Source organism: Falco biarmicus, chromosome 13, assembly GCF_023638135.1.
Source record: "Falco biarmicus isolate bFalBia1 chromosome 13, bFalBia1.pri, whole genome shotgun sequence".
NCBI classification, from domain to species: domain Eukaryota; kingdom Metazoa; phylum Chordata; class Aves; order Falconiformes; family Falconidae; genus Falco; species Falco biarmicus.
The window spans coordinates 14,057,572-14,074,948 of record NC_079300.1 but is presented as its reverse complement, the minus strand read 5'-3'; the positions used below and the strand labels follow the sequence as shown (position 1 = coordinate 14,074,948).

At 49.1% G+C, this 17,377-nt stretch overlaps 1 protein-coding gene across 5 annotated transcripts in view; it reads left to right on the top strand.

Moving 5' to 3' along the window:
• FGF12 (fibroblast growth factor 12) overlaps positions 1 to 17,377 on the top strand; it is a 227,701-nt gene that overhangs the window by 116,265 nt on the left and 94,059 nt on the right. Inside the window, exon 1 of one of the 5 annotated variants that reach the window (XM_056358894.1) lies at positions 8,782 to 10,151. The exons of the other annotated variants lie outside the window; for them this stretch is intronic. Coding sequence (XP_056214869.1) covers positions 9,953 to 10,151 — 199 coding nt within the window. The 5' untranslated portion in view covers positions 8,782 to 9,952. Of the gene's footprint in view, positions 1 to 8,781; positions 10,152 to 17,377 lie in introns of those variants that run through there. 5 annotated transcript variants of the gene reach the window in all.

Sequence of the window (17,377 nt, the reverse complement as noted above, 5' to 3'; positions counted from 1 at the left end):
GAAAGGGAAACCCAGGGGATCCTGTCCTCTCATCCTGAAGGACCCAGCTGCGTTCAAAAAGGAAGGCTTTAGGACATGACTTTGATGGGTAAGCAGGGCCTGTTGCCTGTGCACCCACACCTGAAAGAAGGCATAACTCTCTGATTATTTTTGCTATTTTACTGGAGTAGTCTCTGGTCATCTACTCTGGTCAATCAATGACTTGTTTGTAGGAGGCTCCAACAGCCCTTTAACTGAATCATGTTTTTTGTGTTACGTGATAGAATAGACCAAAGAGACACTAACTCTTTCCCTGGAGCAGGAAGAGAAACATGTACGTGAAGGGGGCGAACAGGCAAGCATGGCCAGAGACGAGGAAAGAAATCACACTGTACAGGAGTTCCTTGTCCAAGACAGGAGCTGTAGAGAGGTCATGAATAAAGGATGCAAGGAAACATGGCTGTGTCCAAAAGCTATTCTTGGAAAGCCCCAGAAGAGCCCTACAAAGTGGCTAGAGCACTGTTGCAGCTTCTGCTTTAACCACCTCTGGAGTTCAGCGGTCTGAGGGCAGAAAAGGCCAAAACTGTAATTTGTGTCAGAGACACATGTGAGTGATACAGTTTGGGAGGCTGTGATGGATGCCTACAGAAGGAGCAGCTAAACAATTGGTAGTGGAGCTTTTTTTCCCTTTAAAAATGCCACTTTATCAAAACTGTGGAAGGGAGAAAGGAAATAGTCATCACAGAAAAGCCTGCTGCCCATGGATTTAAAGATCCATTTTCATGCCACTACTCCACCTGGTGCAAAAGCAGACCCTTGAAGTCTTGGTCTTTAAAGCAGTGAGACCACCAGTTCTGCCATAGTAGTATGCTTTCTTGCTCCTCTGGCATTTCATTGTGGGCTCCAAAAGGTCTCATTTTCATTCCTCGTGGGGAAGAAACATAACTTTGAACGCAAGATTTTCTGCAAAGTGGATTTCTGCTTATATTTGCTCTAATGCTGACTGATGCTGGGTGAGTCGCAGAAGTCAAGCAGAAGGGGCTGTTATGATTGCGCGGTCTGATCTCCTGCTTCACTTGAGTCAGGACTGCACAGAGTAAGCCCAGTAAGTCCTCTGTGGCAGGTGTATCAGTAAAGCAAGAAATTTTTAGATAAGTGAGATTTGGACTAGATGTTAGGAGGAGCCTTTCTCAGCTGAGGGTGGTGCAGAGCCACATTCCCAAGGGAGCTGTGGGATTTCCACTGCTGCAGGTCCCTAAGCAGGGACTGGAGCAACCTTGTCAGCGATGATGAAGGTACTGCTGGCACAGTACAGGGGTGACCTCTCCAGGGTCCTTTGTACCCTGTGCACTATGATATCAACTCATCTGTTTTTGAAAGAGGTTGGTTCCTAGAGTGAAATGATAGAGAATCCATCACAACTTTTGCCATGTCGTTCTCTTGATGAATTACCTTTGCTATTAACAACAAACATGCGCCTTGCCTTGACTCATAGCCTCCAGATCTCTTTCTGACTTTGCTGGATTGAAAGAGTCCATCCTTTCAAAAACGTTCTTACTGAGAGGTGAGAGATTTATCAGTCAGGCCAAGTCTTCCCTGTCATTCTCTTGGATACAGAGGATTTCAACCATTTTTCTTCTGTGGCCAGATTTTCAGCAACAGCAAACTATCAGTGGCCACAGTATTAACAGGATAAATACAGCCGAGTACCAAGAGCATTTCTACAGGGTGGCCCCATGTGAATCCCCTGTAGATGTCCTTATTACTGCAACAAAGAGACTGAACTGCTCAAGTCTCTCACTAAACCCCAATCTTTGTAGGCCTCAGACCCTCTTGGAGCTATATCCTGATCCCTGCCACCTGAAGTGTGGCAACCAAACTTTGTGACTTTTGTGATACCGGTGTTTGCTGCACTGCGTACAAATGTGACAGAGTGAAATGCTTCTGCTCCCCATTGCTCCACGCATGCACCCTTGGGCTTGGGCTCTCCCAGCTGCAGTTCTGTGGAGAAAGCTTCTGTTCAGCTGTATCTCTCTCATGGTTCCCAATTCTCAGAGTCATTACTTTCTGGTGGAAAAAAAAGTGCCCAGTCTTGAAGAAATGCAGACTGCATCATTTATTCCCAGAGGTTTGATCTGGCTGCATTAAACTGAACCTTGTTTCTATGAACTTGGTTTCCACATCAGTTCAGTTTAGTCTCTTCACCAGACCTGCTGCAATCACTAATTACTAGTGCATTAGTCTCGGTATCCTTGGCAAACTTGGATTTGCTTCCCAGCCACTGGTATCTTTATCAGTGCCTGGATTGCAGTAGCTGTGAAAGTCTGGGGAGAGAGGACATGGGATTTCATTTTACTGGGGAGATAAAAAAAGTTGATTTATGGCTGGGGAGGGAAATAAATTACAATGCAAATAGCAAGAGGTGTGTTTGGAGTCCAAGGGTATGTGGGGGAAGCGATGTATTCACCCAGATCCTTTTTACCCAGCACTTTAGGTCAGCGGGGGATGAAGGAGTCCTCAGACCTTGTCCTAGCTGTATGACAGCTGTAATCTCCTATTTCCATTTAGTGTTCAGCATGCCCTTGCAGTATGCAGGAGAAATAAGCAGGTTTGGTTAAATAAGATGTAGTCTGGATGCATGTAACTTCAGAGGCATCCTGAGGGCAGGATTAATGTCCTGGCACTCCTGTTTTGCAGAGCTTGATGGCAGTGGGAGTACCAGTTTTTGTCAGGGTCACTGCATTTCCTGCGAGCTCTCTGAACTGCACCGGGCTGCCCCTCTGAAGCACTGCTTTTCTGACCCAGCAGGATTTGAGCTTCGACCTGGCTCAGGCTGTGAATGCTGGGCTTCTTATGGGTTTGGAAGCTGGATGAAGGGACAAGAGAATTTGGGGTCTGGGAAATTTCCAAGGCCTCCTTAGGTCTGGCAGAATCCATCATGTGCAGCTGGAGAGATTTATGGGTCTGGAGAGAGTTTGTTGTTTCTCCTTGACAGCATCTCTCCCTTCCCCCCCTCCTGGTCTACGACAGTGCAACACACATGCATGAAGGAGGCTGACGTCTCCAGTCTCCAAACCCTGACTTGCTGGGGAGCAGAGGCTCCCACTCTGCTGCTGAAGGAACGTGATAGGGGTTTCATTCTCTGTCCCTTCTTTTTATCGTTCTCAATCACCTAATCGGGCTGGTTTGCCTCAGACAAGATCTAATCAGGAAGGATCTGTTTGACTTTCAGCAAAGTCAGCTTGATGGAAACTTTAAATTGAAAGGTTTTTCCTGACACTCTTGAAAATGGTTTTGGTTGGAATCAATGTCTGGCTGCACGGTTACAACATGTAGAGGTTTCACAGCTTGAGCAGCTTTCCTTCCTCCCAGGGAGGGGGGAAAAGCATGGGCACCCCTTTAGACCTCCGAAGCCCAGGCGTGTGGAAGCCCTGGGCCTGGAACTGCACTATAGGGTCACACTTCCCTCTCCACCCAGAACACATCACCTGCAAGCAGGTGAGATGTAAAGCCAGACACAACCAGGTTCCATGTCTGTGGAACCGGACACGTCTTGCATTTTTGAAACCGTAGGCCAGAACGGGCTACAGGCTGTCATCAAACAGGATTCAAAGGAAACGATGGGAACAGCTGACCTCTTCCTAGAGACTGGAAGGCTGTAGGAGTTGTCTCGTTCATGGAAGTGCTGCTACCCTGAAGTCTGAGGACTGGGTCTCTGCTTCAGACAGGGAAGGGCATGCTGTATGTGTTTTCAGGCTCACAACTGGGGTTGTTCTGTGGTGGCTATTTCACCTAGTTCAGCCTCCAGCTCCTGCTCTGCATTAAAAGCACAAGGCATGTGCTCTTTTCCTGTCAGGCATAAGAACTGAGATGAAATCTCAAGCCCATGACCTCCCTCCCCATCCAGTTCCTGTGGCTTAGGGCTATTAGAGGGGTGACCACGGGTGAAAAAGTCCCTAAGGGGCAGGTGGAGGGAGTTGCTAGATGTCAGGAGAAGCCCAGTGAGGGACAGGAGGAGAAGGAAGGGGGGCAGCTGTCTGTCCCGTCTCTTAAATTCAGTAGCTATAGTACAAGCAAGAAGATACTTGAGTTTTCTTTCCATATGCTTAGGTGGGTGCTTCTAAGCCTGGAGCAGCTGGTTGGCTGTGCATCCCTTGCTCAGGAAGAGAGGGCTCTCAGCGTTGCCTTGCATGCAGTTATCTGCAAGTAGAGCACCCATCCTTTCATTGCTCCTCCACTGGAGACCCTTCTGTGAGGCTTCCTCCCTGCATCACCTGAATGACTGAAGTGCTGTGTGGGACCGGTCGCTGGGCAGGTGTTTGCAGGCCCTTTCTCTTGGACTCTTGCCACCAGTGAAGCCGCAGCTGAAGCATGTCCTGCAAGGACAGCAGGTTTTCATGCCCCAGTCCCACTGGGGGAGGCAATGGCAGAACGGCTGATGAACAGCACCATTGGCGTAACAGCAGCTTTGAGACTAGCTCGTCTCGAACAAGCCCCAGGTCTTGCATGCAGGTCAGGCACTGACCTGTCTTTCTTCTTCTGGGCTCCAGCTGGTTGTATTGTGTTGGTGCTGCTTGTGTGGCCCGTTTTTTTCAGCAATGGTTTTATTCTGCAATCTGCGTAACTGCTTACCTGCCACTTGCTTTAAGGCACAGATAAGCCCAGCTTCTCCCCAGGCTGGAGCTGTTTTTAAAGACACCAGGTAGGCTAATGAATACTCCTCATGATGAGTTGCAAATTTTGTTTTAATTGAATCTTTGAAGCCAAGAAAGGGGGTGAGGGGCCCATTAAAGAAATTATTTTAATATAGCAATCAGATGATGCAGTCTCTTCTGTGTTTATTAAAAGGCCTAGTCAGCTCAGAGCTCGGCTGTGCAAGAAAAGCCCAGAAAGCCAGCTAGTTTTTGTACTCCACTGCTGTTTAGGGCCAGATCTCTCTTCCCAAACAGCATATTTTTAAGTGGCCATGGGAATTGTTATATAGATATAAACCTATGCATTGTAAACAGAATTACCCTGCACATAAAATAAGCAAAATACTGTAAGGTCTTGTCATTTCTTTATCAGGTTACCCAGGCACGGTGGTTTTTTTTTAAGTCCACCCACGCAGAGAAACTGGGGAATGCCTAGGCTGCGTGATTTTTAATTATGCTAGACATGCAATAAGGGGCTACCTTGTAAAGAATAAAGTTAATAAAACATGGATATGGGCTTAATTCTGCTTAATAAGCAGCCCTGGCAATGCACATTTTAGATGTAATTTACACAGCATGAAAATTGGGTACAATTCTTAAGAGGTGTCTGCATGCAGACTTTCAAACTCAACAGTGTCTTCCTATTGGAAGAGATTTGTTGCTATGCTGCTGGAAAATGGTGAATTAGGCCATTCACAATTATTGGACAAAGATAGGTGTCTTTCTTTTTCCCATTCAACTACAGCAATATGTATATACGTTTTAAAGGGGTATTAAATTTAAATCTCTTCCTTAACTTTCATGCATGCACTGTCGGTAGCTATGCAGATAAAACAGCAAAAAAACCTGCATAACACTTCTGTCATTTGTAGTTAGCTCTGTGTGTACAGAATTAGTAAAGCAGAGACATGCCTAATGACTGAATCTACAGAACACAGCCCATGGCTTTTGAAGGCACTATGAAAAATAAACAGGATATTCTGTTAGCAACCCTGCGGGAATTATTGCACTTCACTAAGGAAAGATGCCAATAACCTCCGTTTTGACCTAGATAGATTGTTCTGTTTAGGAAGGTAAGGGAATGCAATTCTAGATCTCTTCTCTGTTCAAGCCACCAAAGCCCTGAAATTCAGCCAGGCCTTCATTTTAAACCTCAGCACTGAGGACAGAAGAGTGGGTTTATCAAGGGAGCAAAACCTCGGAAATGAGGGTGTTTTGAAATGTTTATATTGGCCTCCTTCCATAGAGAGTGCCTAATGCATAGGCTCCTGTAGCTTAGGGTGGGGATGTTTAAAGTGTGTTTTGAGTCGGATTCTCCAACAGCCATGGGGAGTCTGACCCTCTGTCTGCTCCTGTGTGCAGGATGGGGCCTTTCTCCATGAACTGCAGGAGGAGCATTGGCATATTTCTCCAACATGATCAAAACATCATCTTGCTTGTTCATTTTATAAATCAGTACTATTCTGTCTTTCCTTCTTCACCATGTGCGTTGTACAGCTTTCCAGAGCAGGTCGGGAGGGGGGGAGCCCAGGGGAGAACAATCACCTTAATAATTCTATATTACAGATATAATAATAATATATTAAATAGAAATATGTTTACAAGAATTATGCACCTTAAGGAAAAATGCTATACTGACCCAGTTTGGTAAAACAATTCAGCTTCTGCTGGTGGCAATGAGGAATGCAGCCCCTGGATTCAGCAGGGGCTAGCTCGTATGGAGCAGTATAAGTGGCACTACACTCTGAGGAGCAGCTATAACAGCTGAAAATGGGAGATGTTTTGAGCTCTGTTTACCCAAATGGAAGTTGAAGGAGAGAACTTCCACTGGTAAAGACCAAAGTATGTGGAGGCTTTTCCGTTTCACTTGGCCGACCACCAAAGGTAACGTTTCACCTGCAAGAATGACAGTGAAGCAACACGATGAGGTTGGCCTTTAATTTTCCAGCTCAAGACCACTCTGGGCTTGCTTGGCATTTATAAAAGCATGGGCTCTTCAGAAATTTTTGTGAAGCTGGGGCATGATCCAGAGTGGTGCAGAGCAGATGAGCATGCCAGTAATGTCACCAGGAGTTCGTGGCGCTGTGCCCGGTGCCAGAACCAAATCCTGTGTACTCCTTGGACATATAATATATGGCCTGTATAAATATAAATATATAATTGTACAGCCTGTATAAATACAGACCTATGTGCTAGCAAATGCAACATTATATTCAGTTTCACAACCTCTGCTTTAATTTAATTCCATCACTGCAGAAGCAGAGAGACCTGGGAGAAGCATTTTTTCTTGGAGTCACAGCACTGTCTTTTCAGATCCACAAATCACCAGAAAAAAATAATACTGTAACCAACTTTATCACTGATGAGGATCATTTTTAAGTGCAGAGCTGCTGCTCCTAGTTTACAGCTGTACAAGAAAACAAATTAGTCGCATGTCGAAATAACTGAAACTTATCTGATGGGGGGTGGTGGGGATAAAACAGCATTCTTCCACCAGAGATTTGAAGACTACAGGCAAAAAAGTATATATCAATGGCAAACCTCTTTCTTGTGAAGATATCAGATTTGCTCACATCCTTTGAAGATGAAGCTTTGGATAATTCACTGGTAGTTTAGACAGTGATTCTCTGATTGCAAACAGCTTTCTTTAGGCCATGCCTGTACCTTGTACTGCAACATTCTTTGATGTCAAGTGAAATAATCCGGCAGAAAAAATTAAAATATGAAGCATTTTAGCTACAGGAAAGGGAAGAAAAATCTTTATTGATTGGGACAGTGAAATCTGCTCAGAAAGGTTGGCAGCAGTTAAAAAGAGATCAACAGCCAAATGTTTATATCTCCCAAATGGTTTTGAGTATCTTCCTCCTCTGTTCTCTCCTGGAGAACCTGATTCCACCTCATTTTGGCATGCATAGGGATTAAGAGTGAACTTAGTTAATCTTTATGGACATGGTGGGTGGTTGTTTCAGTTGCATTTCCCTCAATCCCCACCCCCCCCCACCCCCCCAATACATCAAAATAGTTCAGCACTGAAGTTCTTGCAATGAAGTAGTTACAAAGATGATTTTGCTGAAGTTGATAATTCCCAGGGGGTCTCACCAACTGGTCTGAAGTGTCCTCTTCAGCTAGGTACATGCTTCACCCCTACACCTCCAGGACTGGATTAGTCTCATCCTGCCACTGGTACCCACCTATACCCAGCTATGCTAGGGCAGGTGTCTCCTTCCCAGCAGAGATCCCCTCTCCCCCAGCTCTGGCCACTTTACGCTCCCTGGGGTATCTTGCTCATCACCTCTTGCCCACACACTCGTTAGCTGTTGCTTGAACCTGAAATCCGGTAAGCCCCATGCTTAGGGCAGCAACACCAGCTACAGATCCGGATAACCAGAGCTGTACGTCTGCACCTGAAACGTTGCTCGCTGCAGTTCTGTGTCTGGGGGTACAAGGGAGCCCGCCCGGCTCCTGCGGGCTGCCCCGAGCACAGCACCCGCTGATAAACCGGAGGGCTGCCTCGGGGCCGCGCTACCAGCCCGGTGGGCTGCAGGCGGCTGACACGCTGCCCAGACGGGGCACCGACCGCCCCCCCCCAGAGCAGCCCCGGGGGCGCGGGGGCTGCCGCCCTGCCTCTGCTTGCACGGAGGAGCCGGGCAAGCCGTGGAGGCTGAGGCTGGGTGCTCGGGCACCCGGCGCGATGCCCGAGGAGGTGCCCGGGGTGGCTGCGGCGGGGGCGGGCGGGGCTGCGGCGCCGGGGAAGCCCGGTTCCCCGCGGGGGCGGCGGGCGGCCCGGGGGCTGCCCGGGCGGAGGGGCAGAGCCGCCGCGGAGCTGCAGTTGCCTCGCTGTGCCTGCGCGATTTTTCTCATCCAAACCTCGATCACGTAGGATTGCGTAGAGGAGGGCGAGCGGGAGCAGCTGCAATTCGCCCGGAGCCCGGCTCCCGGCCGGTACCGACCCGACCCGCCCGGCCGCTGCGGGGCTCCCCGTCGCGCTGGCAGCAGCCCCGCGCGGCGTGGGCGTCCGGGGGGGGCTTCCCCGGCCCCTCCTCCCCTCGCCTTCCCCCCGCCTCGCCTCGCCCCCCCGCCGGCTGCCGGGCCGGGCCGGAGGATGCGGGCGGGCAGCGGGCGCGGCTCGGCTCCTCCTCGCCCCGCAGCCGTCGGGCGGCACCGCGGAGCATCCTGAGCTCCGCACGGAGCAGCAGCAGCAGCCACCGCCGCACCCCCCCGCCCTCTTCCTCCTCCTCCACCACCCCCTCCCCACCTCGCATCGCTCCTCCCGCCGCCGTTCCCGCCGCGGCAGCCGGGCCCGGGGCTGCCCCGGTGCCGAGCGCTCCGCGGCCTCCCGCCGGGCCGGACGATGTGGGTTGCTGCCGTCGGGGAGAGCCGCTGCCGGGGCAGAGGCGGCGAGCAGGGCTGGGGGAGCTGCGCCAGCCATGGCGCTGTGAGCCCGGGGCGCCGAGCTGCGGCGATGTGAGCCCGCACCCGCGGCCGAGGCGCCTCTTTTTTTTTTTTTTTTTTTTTAAATTTAATTTTATGGTATCGCCTCTTTTTTGTTCGTTTGCTGGCCTGCTGCTTTTTCCCGTGGCTGCTTTTTCCTTCCCCTCCCGCCCTCTCTGAGAGCGGAGTGGGGAGGGGGGGGGAAGAGGAAGAGGAGGAGTGCAAACAGAAATGCAGCGCGGCTCGCCCTGAGCCCGGCCGCGGGAGCGGAGCGGAGCTGCGTCCATGTGCGCGCACTGCCGCGCCGCGCCTCGGAGCAACCGCGCTGGGGCCGGGGCCGGCCGCGGGCCGGGGGGGCTCTGACTCATCCCACGGCCCCTCACCGGAGGGCGGCCGGCGGGAGGAAGCGCCGCCGCCTGCGCCCGAGCGGAGCGGCACCGCGCCGCAGGGACTCGCGGATCCTCCGCGCTCCCCCCCGCCCCCCCCCGGACACAGCTGCTGCCAGCGGACCTTTGCGAGCGGGGCAGCCGCCTCCCGGATTTACAAGGCGCGGGGGCACCGCCAGCCCGGCCGGGGGGTCTCGCCGACGGCCGCCCGCGCCGGGATTTGCGCTCCCCGGGGACAGACCCATGGGCGACGGGGTCCGGCGGCCAGCCATGGTTGTTAGCCCGGGCGCCCTGCTCCGCCTGGCCGGCTGAGCCCTCCCCGGCGCCGGGACTCGGGGCTGCAGCGCGTTCAGCGGGGCGTCCCCGTCCCCCGTCCCCGCGGGGCGCGGCGGCGGCTCGGCCCCAGCGCGCCCGGGCGGCGCCCCCCGGAGCGGAGCGGCGCGGGGGGGCCCATGAGCGGCGATGGCAGCGGCTATCGCCAGCTCGTTGATCCGGCAGAAGCGGCAGGCGAGGGAGTCCAACAGCGACCGGGTGTCCGCCTCCAAGCGCCGCTCCAGCCCCAGCAAGGACGGGCGCTCCCTCTGCGAGAGGCACGTTCTGGGGGTCTTCAGCAAAGTGCGTTTCTGCAGCGGCAGGAAAAGGCCGGTGAGGAGGAGACCGGGTGAGTACGGCGGGCCGGGGCCGTGGGGACCCGCTGGGCGCCGTGGGGCAGCCCCGCACCCGCCGGCGGGCTGCCCGGGGGGTACCGACGGGGACAGGCTTGCGCCGTGATCAACTTTCTGCTGGGTCCTGGCGGGTCTCCATCTCGGGCTGGTGGGCTGGGTGGGCACCGAGCTGCCACCGGCATCCCTCCACAGCTGTCCGAGGCGTGAGCAAAGCGGGGTCCTCCGGGAGAAGAGACCCACCCGCTTCATCAGTGCTAGCTTAACCCAGAATTGTATTTTTCCACCTCCCTATAGATACGCTTTTTAAGCAGTCTCCTCTTATTTTCTGCATAGTGACAAGGAAATCGATAAAGTGAGGATCAATCAGAATTGTGGCCATATGATAACTAGATCCATCAAGTGCTTGCTACTTCACGAACAGAGTTGTACTGGGCATTTCATTAGCTGGGAAAGCTTTCTAGATGACAGCTGCGCGACTGTTACACCTGATGTTGAGCTTGCAAGGACCTAGAAATGGTTTTTAGGGTAGTCTTTTCTTTCCCCTTTCTTTATCTTTTTGTGTGTGTGTGTGCTCAGTCTTGGTTCATTGTGGAAAACTTAAGCCTTAGTGTACGTGTTGCTCATATTTCCACGATGAAGTCCCACCACCCACGGTTTCAGTTCTGAGCTGTGCTTTGTGCTCTCAGCCATCCTTGGTAGGTGTGAGAACTTGGTACATGGCAAGAGTAGGCCCTCAGTTGAAATGTTCTTTACTTCTTCCTTTATTTTTTTCCTTGCTATAAATCACTACTAAGGTAGGAAAACAGATTGGTTTGAGAAGATGCTGTGAATGTGTACTTTTCTCAGATGTCCCTTAAAGTATCATGGTTAAAAAACAGCGATACTTGTTTACTCAGCTCCTTGGGATGTGCCATCAACCTGTGTAATCCTCTCATGTTTTCCATATACCTTAGTATTTTTTTTGTTGATTAGCCTCTTCATGAAGCTCCTTCTGCACATCTAAATTCTGTTAGTCATGACTCTTCCAGCAAGGTGTCAGAGCTAGCTGAGGGCTCCTCTTTTGGTCTGTAGATTGAGGTCCGTGACCTGTGTTTAAGCGAGGAACACAAAGAAACAGGGGGGAAAGCCTCATGCTATAGAGGGCCACTTACTGTTGTCAACAAAACAGAAAGAATAATTTCTCTGGATTGCTGTTAGCACCCCTGATCCACAGGCTGTGGGGCAAGGGCTACATTTAGCTAGCAAAATGCTTCAAGACTTGCAATGCATAGCTTAGGCTGTGAAAACTAGACTCCTTAACGGTCTGTTTTAAAGCAGTAACCAAAAGAGGATGCAAAATATCTGAAATTATAGCATGGCTTGAAATATTCAAAGGGAAAAGTTGCCTTTTTTTTCCTTTTTTTATTCTCAAGGCATGATGAGTGGTAGCTTGCTGGACCATCCCATAAGTTAACCTGTGAGCCCAGATGAAAAGATGGCTCTTGCCCCAGAAGTGTGGTCACTTTGTCTCAGGAAACACTCTTTGCAGTATCACGAGTGGGACCTGGGAGTCTCACTGATGAAATCTTTTCCCATTCCTCTTTTTCTCATCTCCATCTGCTATTGAATGACGTCCCTCAAGGACTAAAAGGGCTGGAGAGTCTAGACCTGTTACCTAGATTTCAAGATGTTTTGTCTCATTAAAGTTTGAGTGACTTTTACAGCAGGGTGGGGTTGGTGAGGCTTTTTGTTGGTCCTGCCACAGCGCTCCCAGCTGCACAGGTCCAATTCTGCTTCCTTGGGTCTCACTGAATACCTGTGAAGAATTGATGAATGCTAAGAATTCCCTCAACTTGCATGGACTTTCCATGCTGAGGAAGGTGTTCGATGACTTACCAGAATCACCAGAGTGATTCAAGGAAGGCTTTTTATTGACTTAGAAGAAGGATCAATGCTACTCAGTGCTGTAAAAATAGAGCTGTTCAGTCTTTAGAGCTGTCAGTCAATCACTTGTAACTAGTACTGTATTCATTTTATAAAATGAAAGAAGTAGAGGAATTAAGTTGCTTTGAGAAAAAAATCAAGTGACTTCCCAGAGTATGGACTGTGTCTGCTTCAGTGCCCTAAATCCATCTTTTAAATAGAGATTTCTTTCAGTGGTACATCTTCCTGGGCTCAGGTATGCTGCTCAGAAGGCAGCATGCCACTGGGTTTGCTGCTGCTGAGTTTGTTTATTCAGGGAGTGTATTGTGCCCAGATAACTTACTCATGGTAGTCACTCTTCTGCATAGGGAATGACAGGCAAATGAATTGAAGCTGGTTTAAAGAAACATGCATACATTGTGCAGTGACCCACACCCCCAGTGATTATGTGTACTTAATGATATGCTGGCTCAGTAGTTTGCGAGTCAGTGAAAGGAACGTGAGAAACATCCATGTTCAAAAGGGATACAATCCCATTTGGAAATGGTACAGTGCTAGGAGAGCTATCTTTACCTTTTTAAACATGACCTTGTTTTATGGCTATGGGGAGTAACTGTCAAAATACTTCACATTTACAGAGCGATTTTCATCTGTAGTACTCAACAAGCTCTACCAAATGGAGAGGATTCTTCCCATTTTACAGAAGGCGAGACCAAGGCATGGAGCAGTTACGTGACACAGAGATGTAATTCCTGATGCTCATTCCAGCACGCTGCGCTTTGGGTCCCCCGCTGCCAGTGAGCTTACGATGCGGCAACGGTGGAGCTGTAGCAACTCGCACCATTACAGAACTATAACTCTGGTGGTGGTTCATGTTCCCTTCACTCTTTGCTTTTGTAAAAGTAACTGCGTGAACTTAGGTCAATTAAGTGTTTTTAATATGTGACTTAGTGCTGTAACTAAAATATTCATCAAGATGTGCGTGAGTGGAGTTGCTTTGCACTGGTTGGCACCTTGTGCTCCGCTCCGCAGCCTGTGAAGGGAGAGTGAAATACTCCTGCTTTCCTATGGGAAGGGAGAATTCGCACCCAGTAGCAGTTCAGGCTCACTCGGCGGTGGGCATGAGTAGTCGCAGGTTGTGGCAGGCTATGGGGAACCAGGTCCGTGCAGGGACATCTTGTGTAATCAAAGCTGTCAGCTCCTAGGGAAAACAGACTGCCGAAACATCTCATTTGTGGTTGCAATAAGCACCATGTTGTAAAATGAGCAGTTGTTTCATCTGCCTTTCCAATGGACAAAGGCAGCGCGCTCTCATGCACGCTCTATGTTCTTTTATATCTCTTGCATGTGTTTGGCTCTAAGATGACGTATCAGTTTAAGACAGGCCAAATAAGGATGCTGAGTGCTGTGGACTAAGCTGAAAATTTGGACACATGGGCTTAATCCCATTATTGTGAATCAGTACAGGTCGTTGACTGCAATTGTGCAGATAACAAGCAGAATATGTGTATGTTGAACAGTACCTGTATGGTTGTAAGTATAAGGTACAGCTAGAAAAGATTAAATTATGTATTTTGGTCTGACCAGAGTAACTTGATAGAGGATTCAAAAGAAATTGCTGTATGGTATGGCTTTTTGGTGCAGTTTCAAGAGATGGATCCTTCATCAGAGAATGATAGATCCAGGAGTTGAATGCGGAAGACTAGACAAAGCAGCTCTCTCTACATGACTTCTCTGCCAACAAATGGTTGAACCAAGTAGTTTCATCCCCTCTGTGACTGAATTAAAGCATCCAGGCATGTCCCTTCTTCAGCTGTTCTGTGACAGGCTGGCAACCCTAGGCTGGTGGGTCCAGCTTGTCAGTGAAAGCTGTGGCCGTTGCTTCACCAACCATCTTCTCAGGCAGAGCTCACTCTGGAGAGCTGGGGTGCAGGTGGCCTTCCATCGTGCCATAGCCCCTGAAGCTATGGTGTTTGGGGGCTTTGCATGAAGGGAAACAGGCTGGAGCATCAGGCACAGTATCTGTGGGGGTTGGTGGAGATTTTATCTGAGTGAAGCTCACTGACAGGGTGGTGTTACTTGGGGAAACCATGTTTGAATTCAAGAAGCTTTGGGTCAGGCAGTGCCAGGCACTCGGTAGCATCGCCTCCATCCCTTCAGGCATTGCTTCTGTAGATGAGTTTCCAGCTCAGAATGCAAAGCTCAGTCTCAAACAGGTTTTTTTTACCCCAGGAAAAAGAAAAAAATCCTGTGTTGTCTTTTTCATCCCCCCCACCCCATCTGATATGTATTTTGTGCTCCTCCAGGGAAAGGATGCTTTTCCTTAAAGAGATCTAACGGCTTCTTCCCAAGTGAAGAAAACGGCTCACACACAGAAAAACCGCAGTAAATTAAAACATGTTTTCCCTTTGTGGTGTTTCTCATTTTGAATAATAAATGGAGATTTGGAATTTAAAATGTGCGTATGTAGATATTTATGCAGCAGTATAAGTAAAATACAAGAGCAAGTTTAGTTGAAGGACACAGAAGGTCTTTGTTCATTTCGAAATTCATTTAAAATATTTGAGAAGTCTGTCATCTCTGCAAGCTGTTAAATTCCCCGAGTTAAATCCTGAAGTCCTTTCTGATTTCATGCAGGGTGAAAATGATATTTGAAGCTCAGGGTAAAAACCACCTTTTTAGCTCCCTGTTAAATTTGTCTGAGCCCTTGCCTGTTTGTATGGAGTAGTTCGTCTCAGAACAGCTGTAATATCTGCCTAACCTGTGGAATTTGGCCCCTCTGTTGCTACAGTGTCCTAATGCCGGCTGCATTATCTCAGCAAGCACATAGCTGCATGTCTGCAGTAGGATTCAAGCAGGTTCCCAGCACTTCTCCATAATGTTTGTATGAGTATCTGGATGTGTGCCCAGCCAAGGGGGGGTCCATCCCATTCTTCTGCCTGCTCCTCTGCAGGATTTGGTGCTGTGCCCCACCTCTAAGGAATGGCTGGAGGAAATGGAAATGGCTGGAAATCTTGGCATTGTCTGGCCAGCAAGAGCTCTTAAAAGTGTTAGCTGAGATGAGGGTGTGCATGCCAAGTGGGCAGCCAAACATGAGCCTCATGTCAAGGGGAAGGGGCACAGCCCTGAGGGTGTGCATCCTCCTTGTCTGGGGCAGTCTGTCATCGGTGAGGTCTGCCATAGCTCTGTAAGGTCCTTCTGCGCCCGCCGGTGCTAGTGAATGCCAAAACAGCCAGGAGCGGGGAAAATGCTCCCTCCTGCTCATGACAGCTCAGCAGAGGGGGTTCATTTTATCAAATTGATCCCCGGGGGTGGTATCACACACGTTCGTGACTTGCAGATGTGGTGACTGTCACGGTGTGTGCCTGTGCTCAGTTACTGGGAGGTGGTCGGGTAGCAACCCTGAGCTCTCTGGCTGTAAAATCTGGGGAAGAACTGCAGAGTCCCAGCTCACTCCTGAGCATGGAAAACTCAGCTGCCAGCCCGCTTTGCAACACAGCTTGTGGGTGAGCATGTCAGTCAGTAAGCCACTTTGGACTAGTTCTGGACTGGATATGGTTGTTGCCAAGAAAATCCGTGGAAGTCATCCAAGCTCCTAGAGCGATGGATATCTTCTCTCCCCATGGCCTCAGGGGTAGCTGTGCTTGTGGGAGCAGTGAAACTTGTTAGCCAGCAGAGGAGGTTCACCATTAGAGCAGTACAAATGATTGATTCCTTCTTCACCAGCCAAATAAAAAAGTCAGGGCAAAAAGAGGTTCATAAGTGATTATTTTCCCTCCCCACAAAATAAAAGATCCATATAAATCAGTTTATCATTGACTGATACAACTTTTTTTTTGGGGGGGGAAAGAAAAGGTGCAATTTCATTTGGAGGGTTTTTATATGTGTATTTTTCCTTAACTTTCAGGTATACTTCTAAATGAAATGTTGCTTTGAAATAAAAAATAAAAAATTTGAGTTCCAAAAATACCAAAATGAAGACAAGATTTTCTTTCTTCCTTCCTTTCTTCCTTGCATTTCTGAATTCAGCATGAATTTAGAATAATTTCAGTAGACCAGATACCGCATATTTTAACATATACCTATTACAAAAAAAATCAACAGCTTGACTCGGTCAGTGCGGAGAGCAGGGCTGCCACAGGAGCTGAAGGGACTGTAAGAATCTCACTCCTGTGAGAGAAGACGTGATTGTGAGTCTCACTATGTTGTGCAGACTGGCTTGGGCTTGTCTTTCCTTCTTTCTTCTCCCCAAATGAGCACACCATGAACTGCCAAACAGCATGGTGGCCAGGTAGGCGTTTGTTCCATACCTCTGGCATTCGTTCCGTTTGATCCATCCCTCTGAACAGTCATGTGCACGTTATTTCTAGGAGTTTCCTACTCCCGCACAGCTGAAGCCAAGCTGTGATTTATTATTATTAAAATTAAAGAAAGAATTTTAACAAGCAAAACGTGTAAGAGATTCGCATCCCTTTCATATTTGCAAGCTCTATGGCTTGGCAGAAGGTGACCGAGAGTACAGAAGACAGCAGGTCAGGAATGCAGCTCCAAAGAACGAACCTTTAAATACACATAAATTTCCATATGCTCTGTGTGCTGTTGTAGCATCTTTGCCGTGGCTGCATTATTGTTGTGCCTTAATCTTGGAAGTCTCTTGTGAAGTGACCTGTACCAAAATTGTCTACTCTGTACCTGGGCTGCACATACTGCAGTCTTATCAGGGAATGGCCCCTTTATACTCTTTCTCCTGCTTCATGCATGGTTCATCTTTATTCCCTAGCTAACACAATATTCTTCATATTAATAGATAATCCTTTTTAATCATAAAGCAACCTTCCATATCTATTGTTTTACCTTTGCCCTGTTCTGACATATAGCAGAATCCTGAAATAACTCGGTGTTTCCAGGGGTTGATTTTACTTTGCATCTCTATTACAAGCTGCAGTAGGGCCATGGACACACTTCATGCCCCTCACCCAGCAAACACCACTATCAGGGGCTCCTGTAATAATTTTTCAAGGGGGATCTGTGCTTTGAGAAGAGACAATGTGGACACTGAATTTGTGCAGTGTGGTATCAGGGTGGTAGGGATACAGCTTCCTGACAGCACTGTCTCTGAAAATAGCAGCTACGACACATTTTTAAAATGGTAAACCAGAAGGCAGCTTTCTAGAGAGCTGTGGAACACGACTGTTCAGGCAGACCACTCTGGCTTTTCCAGCCCCCACGCTCCAGCATAGACAAATAACTGCGTGCTTGTACCAAGCACTGAATTGGGGCACTCTGAAACCCTGCTGGAGCTTACATGGCTGCTGAGAAA